This window comes from Centruroides sculpturatus, unplaced genomic scaffold, assembly GCF_000671375.1.
Source record: "Centruroides sculpturatus isolate CEXI.00-Female unplaced genomic scaffold, Cexi_2.0 scaffold432, whole genome shotgun sequence".
Taxonomy (NCBI): domain Eukaryota; kingdom Metazoa; phylum Arthropoda; class Arachnida; order Scorpiones; family Buthidae; genus Centruroides; species Centruroides sculpturatus.
The window spans coordinates 406,256-418,936 of NW_019384724.1; the positions used below are offsets into that span (position 1 = coordinate 406,256).

The window sequence follows — 12,681 nt, forward strand, 5'->3', positions numbered from 1 at the left end:
CTTTCATACATGATATTTTAATATCTTTAATTTGAGTTTTGTATGTCAAAATTTGCACTACTTGTATATTTTTTCAGCAGACAAATAAATACAACAATTTTGCATTATTATGTGGTGGCACTTTGTTAGTTTTTGATAACAGCAAAATCATTTGTGAAATTTCGTTTTCTGCTTAATCTATGGTTTTAACATTTAAAACAATTTTTATGCATTGTAATACACATTTATATTCACTGTGTAAAACTAAACTCTTCCCAAATTATTCAAAAATTTTAGTTTTCTCTTTTAGGGATCTGGAAATGAATTCTCTTTATAACATGCAACACAATTGCTCAACTTGCAGACATTCAACTTTTTCACATATTTTTAGGAATGTGTTATGTCCACTTGATTTAAGGACTACCTATAATTAAATAAATCTTTCTTTGATTATCTTCAGATCAAATTCTAATGCTGTTTAAATGAAAATATCATAAATAGAGCCTGAAAATTTGACTTAAGTTTACCAATAAAACTAAGATACTGATTTGTTTATGTGTAAGCTAACTTAAGGATTACTTATTACATATTAATATAAATAGTAAAATGTTAATAGTTGATTGAAAAATTACTATAATAATTATACTTTGTCTGCAAAAATCATTTTTTAACAAGTGCCATAAAAAGCAAATGTCTGTAAAGCATTAATGAGTTATCATCTGCATAATTTTTGTCTTTACTAACTTTGAAAATTTTTATTTTCAAAATGCTAAGTTTTCATAAACTAATTATAACTGTTTATTCTTCTGAAAGATTGTTGTAAAAGAACATATTTATATATGTTATGTTTACAAGTACTAGTACAAAAAATTTATAATTATTTTGACTATGTTTAATGAATTATAACAAAATTTTTTGTTAAAAAAATACAATATGGTGATGTTTTTTATAGTTTCAAACTTTGCAAGCCTGGAATATATCTTACAAAATAACAACGAATTGAACTTTAAAAGAAATTCCAGGATAATCTATTGTAAATTCTAATGTTTTCGATTTTCAAAGAAGATCTTCCTCAGGATTCTTTAAACTGGAATGCAGAAATGGAACATTTTTAAGAATTATTTTAAAAGAAACAAAATGTATAAACAAGAATTTTTAAACTAATTCTCTTAAAAATTTTTAAAATAATTTAAATTGATTAAATCAAATTTAAATCTCTCCAAAACAATTTTTTAATTCAACTATTTCCTTTGGTATAAGGATTTCCAGGCATAAGATACTTGTCCTTCCTTTTTGAAATTAATGCAACAGCTGCTCTTTACAGATTTGAATATTTCGAGAGCTTCCAGTGTCCTTATTTGGTCGTCATGTTTAGATCGTCTTAACATGGAAGCTTGGTCTAGGTGGGCTTGAATTTTGTTGTCTGAGGCATACCTGGCTAGGGCAGTGTTGTATTTTCCTTTATTGATATCATACTTGTGTTCAGCCAGCCTTACTTTGAGAGATCAAAGTGTGGTACTCAAGATCATATACCAAAGGAAACAGTCAAATTAAAAAATTATTTTCGAGAGGTTTAAAGTAGATTTAATCAATTTAAANTAGTTATTAAAATCACATATTTTTTAATTTACATTTGATGGGATCTATATATATGTTTTTTAAATAATTCTTTAAAATGTTCCATTTCCACATTCCAATTTCAAGAATCCTGAGGAAGATCTCCTTTGAAGATCGAAAATGTTAAAATTTACAATAGATTATCCTGGGATTTCTTTTAAGGTTCAATTCGTTGCTATTTTTTATAGTTATTGATTTATATCATGTTTGCCACAAGTTTTGTAAAAGATGGGTTTTAAAAATTCAATATCTAATATTTGTTATTTACTAATAGATAATGATGCAACAATGTGTTATCTATTCTCTTTGATATTGACAATAGATTTTTATGTTTGGGTTTTTTTCTAATAATAAAAATTTAAGTAACAATTTTTTAATCTATATAATTTCTTGCATATAGTGTCACATTTTCTAATATTTGTCAATGCAAGAACAGAACAGCAGCAGCAAGCAATTCACATTTTATATTAGTGCCATTTGAATGTAATAATTTGAAATATAAAAGTATTCAATTTATCTTAGTTTTAGGTTTGGATTGGTTATATACAAATTTAAATAGTGACATTGAAAAAAAATGCAACTTTTCTTAATCTATTTACAATGCTTTATGAAGTATAGAAATATGAGAAATATGATATATAAGAAATTAACATAAATTTGCAGTATGCTGCAGTCATTAAATCCTAAATTCAAGAATTTAAATCTATTATAACATACGCAAATATTTTTTATAATTATCTCTGTAATACACTATATTATTCAAAACAGATACTTCGATCTTCATCTTAGTCTCAAGAATTTAAGCTAATCTTAATAATTTGGATATAAAGAAAACATTAAAGTGTTAGAATTAAATATAAGAAATTGTATTGGAGCAGTTCTTATCAAATAATATAAGAAGTTTGATGTGAAATAAGCATTTAAACAGGGATTGCAAACACAAATACAGCAAAGGGTCAGTCAAATAGATGTATATCAGACACTGGCCATTTTCATTATTATTTGATAAATCAAATCATGCCATAAACTAAAAAAAAAGACTGAAAAAGCCCTTATGTTACCAGGTCTGTACAGTTTATGTAAACTGTTAAAAAGTTTGAATTTTTCTCTTAGTACCCACAAAATGTTAGAAACATTGATTTTTAGAAAATAAATCATCGAGGCTGCAGGCCAGATATGGGCAACCAGTTTGCGACCCGATTTAAACTTTTTGATTTCAGTTTACTCATGCTATAGTAAAAACTGACTTCATGATAGTGGTAATAGAGGACAGGAATAAAGTTATTTTTAACACATATATTTGATGCATTATTTGACTTTCATCTTACATTAAAGATCAGTTTTTAAGTTACCACTAGTTTCTTTAATTCATAATTAACTTTGAATTTTATTCCTAATAATTCTACTTTAAAGCAGGAAATACTCAGAAATCGTGAGATCAAATTTGAGATTGATTGAATAATGTCTAGCAACATCTTATAAGATTTACTAAAGTATCCAAGCCATATAAAATAAATGTTCCAAAAAAATAAGTGGTTTTTTTTTAGAAGTGAAACTTTTATTTATTTATATTCTCTACTGGAGAACCTCAGGTAAACTGGGACATATTGTCACCCTAATCCAATCCAATGTTCTAGTTCAAATTCTGAAATAATTTCTGGATTTTAATCCTAATATGTATAACTTTCAGACTTGTTTAATAGTGTTTTCTTACTTCTGATTTAAATTAAGGAGTCATTCACTATATGTAAAGTTCATTTGTCTTTCAATATTTTCTCTTAATTTTTTTAATATATTTTCATTTTAAGTTTTTATACTTGTTTGCTTCTTAAGTATTGCTTAATTTAGCAATACTTAAGAAGCAATTTTCTATAAATTCAATAAAAATGAAACTTAAAAGTAATCATAATTACTTTTCTATATTAGGTATATACTACTTTTCTATATTAAGTTCATATAATTGCAGTTGAGTTTTTAAAATGATCATTAGCTATAATATCCATCTAAACTTTTTATACTAATACATTATGTGCATCATATTGTTTGTATGTGCATATCAAATTTATAATTTAATGTTACCCAGAATGCATTGATGAATCTTATTGTTGCATATACTTTTAAAATTTTAATTTCTCATTTATTGTTAACTTAGTTTTCTGTTGTAATAATTCTATATAAAAACAACAAAATAAAAGATATTGTTTAAAATCTATGGAACTAAAATTCAATAGATGTTTAAATACATCTAGATTTAAATTAAATTATTATTATTATGGTAAAATACTTTATAATTTGAAAGCATTTAAGTTTATATATTTAAAATTCAAATATTTCATATTTAAGATCTCAAATTACAGTACTTAAATCTAGAAATATTTATAGATATATTGTAATTGTGCATGATTTACTGAGGAGTTAACATTACATTTGAAAATTAAATGGATTGTTGAGAAACTGACATAGATATATAATTTGTAAATTGAATAGAAAAGTATGATCCAAAACTATTACATAATAATAAAGTTGAAATTTTTATTTTTTATATTATATATATAAAAAAATTTGAATCTTTTCTTATTATTGCATAAATTTTGAAAATTCTTGATATGAAATTTTGTTAAAATTTATACTTTTTTCTTTTAAAATTTTTCTAAAAAATGTTGATTTATTTATTAAAAAAAGAATCAATTTGTTTTAATAAAGGAAACTTTAATATATATTTTCAGGTCTTTCTAATAATTTATACTTTATATAGAATTTGAACAATGTTTTATTTGCAAATTAATATTGTAATCAAATTTCTATAATTGAAATAATCATTAAAAATTTTATAACTTTTTTTTTATTTGTAAAACACCAAAAACGTTTTCAGATTATTCAGAAACTATGAATATAAAATGACTTGATTTTGAATAAGTAAGAAGAATATGAAAATTATATAATTAATTTGAGTTACTTTTGTGAAATGTTTGCAAAATAGCATATATTATCACTCCTGTTTGGTTTGATCCTTAACTTGTATTAGCTATTCCCTTGAAGCCCCAAGAACCACCAAAGGAACAAAAAGACGAATCAGAAGGATGCATGTGCTTATTACTGTGATATATAAAAACATTTACTGAACCACTGGGTGTCAATACCATTGGGCTTATGCAATTTTAGCATTGGCACAATGACATTGCCTATGCTGCTTAATAGATGGTTGTGTTCAAACCACGACACCCATTTTGAAGCTCGGTGATATAAAATGCTAATTGTGAAGCTGATTATCATTCCAAAAATTTCATCACCTGAAAATCTTTCTGCAGTGTTGTGTCGCAGTTAAATTTTCAACATGTAGCTGTTTCCCAACTCCAAAACCACTTGAATTAGACTTTCATGTGGTCAGCTCGTCATCCAATTGAATGTAGGTGGGTATGTATGCAGAAAAAGTTAATTAGCATAATGAATAGAAAAACACCTTAAGGACGACATGTGCAGTTTAATTGCTTATCAGACCGCTTTTACTGCACGCACCATTTAAACTTCTCAATACTAGCATGCCGGTAATGTATGCTCACACTAAAATGTATTAAAAGTTCATTTTTGAACGGGATTTAGCTTTTGTAGCTATGCAAGGATTTATAATGTGTTATGTGAAACTCGGTGCTTTGTTTCTCTATTGATTTGTATGGTAAAGACAAATTGAAATATTGTTATAAAACTGTAACCTCCATATGTTTATTCATTCCAATAAAAGTGCAATGTTTTCAACACTTGTCATTGTGTTTATGAATAATTTACTTATTTTTGTAGTCTATATACGATTTTACACAATCATAATTGTTCTAAATACGATGGCAAATTCTGAAAAGTGTCGAATTTTTCAAGGATTGGTACCGAAACACGTTCATATCTGTTCAGAGTTTTAACCAATAACGTCTACACAATAGGCTAATTTATAAGTCAATTGTACTGTATATAACATTCAGAAAGATTATATCTAAAATCGATGTTTGCGAACGGATGCCTCGCGTTTTTTTATGCAGCGCTCGAGAAGCGCTTTACAGCGAACACACTGAAACTGGTTTCTAATTGGCCAATACTGCTCGTGACGTCATTTCGCTACACACTCGCTGCATAAAAAAACGCGGGGATGTTTTTTCGATGAAGTATTTTGTGGTTCTGATTATTGAAATATTTAAACCGGTTGTGAAAGGAAATTTAGAAATGCCGAGCACGTGTTAATCACGGATAACCATTTCCTAGCGTTCGTGCATAAAATAAAATACAGCCATACCATGAAGTTTTTTAACTTTGGGGCTATCCATAATTGTTCGCATTTTTCTTGAAATTTTTACTCCCCTCCCCCATTGTCCTAGTGTGTCCAAGTTTTCGTAACCTCCTCCCTTCTTCAGACGTACAACAAAACTCAGTCCCCTCAAAACCTTTATGCATTTTATTATTTATAAAATGATACTGTATAAAATTTAATAAAATAAAACGGATGTCCATTGAAGTTTACCCCCTCCCCTCCACCTTGTCCGACTTGTAATCATGGGCGTAGCCAAAGTTTTGTTATGGGGGCCTAGTAGAGGCCAACTTGACACAAAATTGAATTATTTCAAATTATTGTTCATTAAAATGAAATTTCCATAAGAATCGACAATAACTTAACACACACAAAATATGAAACTTCCTTTAATAATCACACATTCTCGTAACATTAATATCAAACTCTAGCAATGCCTTAAATAAAAATTAACAAATCAATTATAGTTTTTTTTACCATTCTTTAATATAGTTCACCGTCTTTAATCTAGATATGGACCAGGGGTGGCCAACAGTTTTTCCTCTGGGCCGAATTGGAAAGAGAACTTTTTTCACTGCCCGAACCAGAGGAGGCCCTAGTAAGATTTTCAGGTGATGCGAGATATTGTGGCGCCACTCCGTAGAGACTAAACTGTGTATAGAGATTACAGATACACTTTTCACATTGGGCACAGAAAGCCGTTGACCTTTTTTTTTCTTTTTAGGATCAGAATTTCTCAACTTTCCTATAACTTCACACTGTCAGGTTGTAGAGAATTATCGCGGATCCATTCAACCAATTATTTGAAGTTCAGTCCAATATTCAGAGATTAACCCTCTAATAACAGTCCATAAATGACAGCCACAATGGGAGGGAGGCTCCCAGTGTGGACGTCATTTATGGATAGCCCCTTTCCAATATTTACGTTTGTAGCATGTAAGGTTGCCAGATTTCCACAATTGGATTAAAGGATGTTTCGGCTGTGAAAATGCGCAGGAGCAAGGACCAGTCTGTTTACTTACTGAACAGATTGTCTAATGTGTAACAAGTTCATTGTGCATTATTGAAACGGGCTCTTGAATTTTATAAAACTTAGAACCCCTAACAGATTACTGCGTATTGTTTGGTCAAGATGTGTGAAACGAACTGTAAAAATGATATGCTACACACTAGGGTTTCTCCTTTCCCGATCTTTTGCTTGTCCCAGGATTTCGGGAAAAAAGTGAACTGTTTTCCGGGGTATAATTAATTATTTTTAAGATATAAAAAAATATCTTGACATCCGAATGATATAATTATTTTTTTAAAAGTAGTTTAATTAATACGTTCTACAGCCTCCAAAATTGTATTAATAATGCTCTGTAAAATATACATTAAAATTGCCTTTGAATTATGTAGAAATTTAATAAAGTTTGTTGGAAACTGCTTACAGAATTGAGTTGAAAATTAAAATAAAAAATGAACTTAGATCAAACTTCTAACTTACTTGTTAGAAGGTAATTTTCGTTTTTTAAATAAAACATAATACAAAATATTATTGTAAATTTTTATAAGATTTTGAAAACCAAAGATGGTCAATACTCCAATCACTCAATCTGGTTATTATTTTAATAATGGAAAGTCCCGCTACTGAGAGTGCTCTTTCCAATTCAATGGATGCGGGTTAATGCATTTAAGAGAAGACAAATGTTACGTGTTTTTTCACCCGTAGCGTCGAAGATTTCCAGTTCGTTTTCGAGATGCGTTGCAGTACTTATTTTGCTCTCAAGTAGTATTGATTTGTCTACTTCGGCTGCTTTAATAGCGGTATCAAGCTTATAGCCCGATAATTCGGCAGTTCGTTTGGCTTTAATAATCAGGTTTATGAAGATAAACTTCATACTTGCAGACTTCGTACTCGTTTCTATCCTTGCCCAATTTGCACAACCTGACATAATGCAGTTATTGAAGCTACTTGGCATAGTTAAAATTAGTACAGCATCGGCGCAATTATTTAAGATATTACAGGTTCCGACAAGTAAAGAATTTTCAGATTCCTGCCACAAATACATACTGATTATTGACAATCTGTGAGATGGATCAGCCGGTTCCATCTCGATGGGAACATATGTGTGCGCGGGCGCTCTTGATTTTCTAGTGTTTTACAGCGGATTTCTTTTGTCATAGTGGATAAATTATATATCGTTGGATTTGTCAAAGTTTAAGGATTATAGTGATGTCATCTTTTTGAGCGTGGCTCAAATATTTTGAGAGCTGTGAACGTTTGAACTTACGGATTATTGGGGACTGATCATCCGGAATTCAGTGGCCGATCCACTGGAAGTGAAGGGTACATCTCTTCTAGAACAGACAGTGAGTAGTACTAAATGAATTCTTAGGGTCCTGAGATCAATATTTTGTGATTTGTGGGATTTTTATGCTGACCATACGCGGGCTTTGGAGGGCCGCATCGGGCCTAATTTTGGTGCTAATTATAAATTTTAATATCCATCGTTAAGAAGAGTTATTCAGCTGTACCTAGTTTTCAATAATATAGTGTTAATAGTTTTTTTTTTAACTAAAGCGATATAAACTTTTAAGAATTTCATCACTTATAAAGTTTAACGGTCTAACAGCCGTTGCCATAACAACAGTCCAGTTGCTGTGGTAACCGGACCAACATTTGGCGCGAGCGGAAACTTCAAGGACTTTTATGCTGATTTAAGATTATGGAAGGACCACAACCATTTACGAGCGGTTTACATCACTTGGCACTAGTTTCCTTCTGACTTCACGTGTACTTGTTTGTTTCGGCTTAAACGTGCACTAGTTTAGTGTCTTTTTATGGTTTTTACAGGCCAGCCCATTTTTTTGGTTATTTTCTCCATTATGGCTACGGAACTGTATTACGTCATACGTAATTATGTGTTGAAATTTCGTTCTGAGGCGAATAAGCTCTTTGAAGAACTTAAGGGCTATTTGACTAGTTACCACAACTCCAAACGTGGTGCTGGTGAACACTATTCTTTCATTATTACCCAGGTTCAGATTATTGACCTAGCTGAGGGTGAAATACTGAACCCCATCTTGCATTCCATGCAAGATCGTTTGGGTGCTCTGGCCACTAGTGAGGAGGACATGCAGGACTCTGAACGGTTGGACTTCTTGGCAGTGGCGTAGCTACATATTCAGAGTCCTGGAGCAAGTCGAATCTGTGCGCCCCTTGTTCCTTGGAAGAAGTCTCGCAAAATTTATTTTGAATATTTAATTTAAAAACATATCTAATTATTTCGATTTAAAACCTTACTTAGTAACAATTTATTTGTGATTCAAGGCATTTCAGAAATAAGACATTCAATTTAATAAATCTTATACTATAATCGAGATTGGTTGATAATAATAAGCGCAGAGCCCAAATACGGTTAGGAATCGAAAGCTGAAATTTGGTATACAGGGTATGCCCAGTGGCGTACCGTACTGGGGCGGCAGTGGCGGCCCGCCCCGGGCGGCACTTTTTAGGGGGCGGCAAAATTTCACAATAAATAATAATACATTAGNGGGCTATTTGACTAGTTACCACAACTCCAAACGTGGTGCTGGTGAACACTATTCTTTCATTATTACCCAGGTTCAGATTATTGACCTAGCTGAGGGTGAAATACTGAACCCCATCTTGCATTCCATGCAAGATCGTTTGGGTGCTCTGGCCACTAGTGAGGAGGACATGCAGGACTCTGAACGGTTGGACTTCTTGGCAGTGGCGTAGCTACATATTCAGAGTCCTGGAGCAAGTCGAATCGGTGCGCCCCTTGTTCCTTGGAAGAAGTCTCGCAAAATTTATTTTGAATATTTAATTTAAAAACATATCTAATTATTTCGATTTAAAACCTTACTTAGTAACAATTTATTTGTGATTCAAGGCATTTCAGAAATAAGACATTCAATTTAATAAATCTTATACTATAATCGAGATTGGTTGATAATAATAAGCGCAGAGCCCAAATACGGTTAGGAATCGAAAGCTGAAATTTGGTATACAGGGTATGCCCAGTGGCGTACCGTACTGGGGCGGCAGTGGCGGCCCGCCCCGGGCGGCACTTTTTAGGGGGCGGCAAAATTTCACAATAAATAATAATATCTTGTAAAAATTTGAAACATCCTAATCTATACTTGCATTGCGCCTTCGATAGTGCTATCGTCCGGACAGTCCGGGAATCGGCTCGCCGTCCGGGTGAACTAGTAATTTTTTATCCAAGGAAATCCTGCGAGACCTGTTGACCTTTTTTTTTCTTGCTTGTACGATTCATTCGCGTTCATATGCACCACTAATATCCAATAGAACTATTTTAAACAGGTCTCTGCACTACCACCGAATTTTTCATTGCTTGTTCTGTGACAAAACTGAATTTTGGTCTTTTAAATTGAAATACCTAAATAAGGGGGCCGAAATTTTCCTTCGCCCCGGGCGGCTGACACTCACACTCACGGTACGCCACTGGGTATGCCATGCCAATGCACACTAAGAAGAGATTTTTGAAATTCCCCCCGCGGGTGGAGGGGAAGACGGTTAAGGATTACCCTAAAGAACTTAGCTTCTACTGTACTATTTTAGATGCGGTATTTTGCGTTTTTTGCGAGAAATCGAGCATATTTTTAGACCCATCTAAAAATTCTCTAATTAGTCTCGGGAGAGAGGGACCTAATTCTTGCACACAGTGAAAACGAGTAAGATCGCTTATAATCTAATAATCTTAATCTTTGCTAAGGTTACTTTTTGCCCGAGCAACGTCGCGTTCATCTGCTAGTATAAATATAATAATAAAACAAAATATAATTGTTTAAGTACGGAGTGCCTAAAAATATTTACTACATATTATATAAACTATATTGACAAAATGTAAGCAAGTTTAGTCTTATAAGAAATAGGGGAAGGTGGTGCAAGATAGGGCCATGGGGTAAGATGGGGACGTCTGTTTATTCGTGGTTAAGGCGCTTTCATCTATCTCTTACTTGGGGAACTAAATGTCAACCTTAAAAGGGATCACGGGACGAGAGAACGTCTGAATCGCTCTCTTTGTTTGGAAGTAAGACAGTTTTTCATGTTTCGGCAATACTTCGTCTAATTTTACTCCCGCTACAAAGTTTCTATAAAGTAAGCATCATTGTGATCTTTTACATTATCTTTTAGATGAAGTTATTATGGTATTCGAAGTAACCTTTAAGACTGAAATTGTTTAATTTTGAAATAAAGTTGACCCGTGTTTGCAGTCAATATGAAAAGGGCACGTTGGGGCAAGATGGTGGGGGCATGATGGGGTACCCTCTCTTGCCCCTACCATCTTGCCCATTGTTGACCATGAATTCTGCTGCTGGCTAGAGGCACCGCAATATAGTGCAGTGAACTAGTTTTAACTTCGTTGTCATTGATAATTATATATCACCTTATCGAATATATAAAATAATAATTTTAAAAATGATCTTTTTTAGAAAATGAAATATTCCACTTTTAAATCATATCTAACTGTAATAAATGTATACAGTATATACTGTATTACTTTATTATTTATGTTTTTACGTTTTATTTTATTTATGAAAACATTTTTTTAATTTAAATACTATCTTAACAAGAAATAAAATGTGAGATAACAATCGAAATAAAAATTTTTCTTTCCACAAAAAAAAAAATACTGTATCGTCTGCTTACAAAATAGCGAAACTGGGCATGCGCGAAGTGACAGTATCGTCTGGTAAAGTAAATACGAGTAAGTTCTACCTTTTATATTTATTTATTCGGAAAATAATAATAAATGTGGCCGTTGTGATAAATGGGCACACTGTTCCTGTGCCAATATTGAAGAAAACTACGGTTTAACCATTTTAATTTGTCCTTGTATATGAAAAACTAGCTGTTACCAGCGGCTTTGCCCGCGCGGATTTTGCAAGCAAACCCCATTTATATTCAGTATTTCAACAACCATAGTAATTGTTATATAACACCTACCGCCGAGAATGATGAGAATTGCCGAGAATCAAACGAACTATTTTCAATTTGATCAATTTTCTGGAACGTTTACAATCGTTCTATAATCGAACCAATACGCAATAACAAATTCGAATTTAAAACGGTTCGAACATTTTAAAAATCGAAATAGATAAAACTATTTATAACAATGTCTGAAATGTTATTAATTTAATACACCTAAGTATTCGATGAAGACTAAATCCTCTCCCTCTCCCGCCCGCGGGGGAATTTCGAAAAATCCCTTCTTAGTGTGCATTGCCATGGCATACTCTACTAAAACACAGATAAAAACAAAAAATCGCATTTAAAATAGTACAGTAGAAGCCATTCTTCCGGTTAAGCCTTAATGCTCTCTCTCCCCCCTGCGAGGGAATTTCGAAAAATCCCTTCTTAGTATGCGTTTCTATGACGTACCCTAACTGTCTACCAAATTTCACCTCTAGGTTAAGCGGTCTGCTCTGGGCGATGATGAATCAGTGAGTGAGTGAATCATTCAGTCAGTCAGGACAAGCAATTTTATATATTTAGATAATATCCTCATCTTACCCCACGGGCGGGGCAAGATGGCGCATTTACATATAATTTTAAAATATTAAATTTTCTTGTTTTTAAAAACGTTTTTCAAAAATTAAATTTTGTATTATATATTACCAAATATTGTAGTTGCGGAGAATGAAAAAATTAACGTTCTCAGTAAAGTGGTTGCCATCTTATGACTTTTCAAACCTTAACGTCCTCAACCTGCCCCACATTCCCCTACAACCTCTAACGAATCGTCGCCCCTTCAATAAAA

At 32.0% G+C, this 12,681-nt stretch overlaps 1 protein-coding gene across 1 annotated transcript in view; it reads left to right on the forward strand.

Annotated features, from left to right (window-relative positions):
* Positions 1-5,351, forward strand: part of LOC111628093 (ras-related protein Rab6-like) — a 47,837-nt gene extending 42,486 nt beyond the window's left edge. Inside the window, exon 7 of the mRNA XM_023371818.1 lies at positions 4,622-5,351. Within this exon, the coding sequence (XP_023227586.1) occupies positions 4,622-4,698 (77 nt within the window). The 3' untranslated portion in view covers positions 4,699-5,351. The remainder of the gene's footprint in view (positions 1-4,621) is intronic.
* Positions 5,352-12,681: the final 7,330 nt, after the last annotated feature.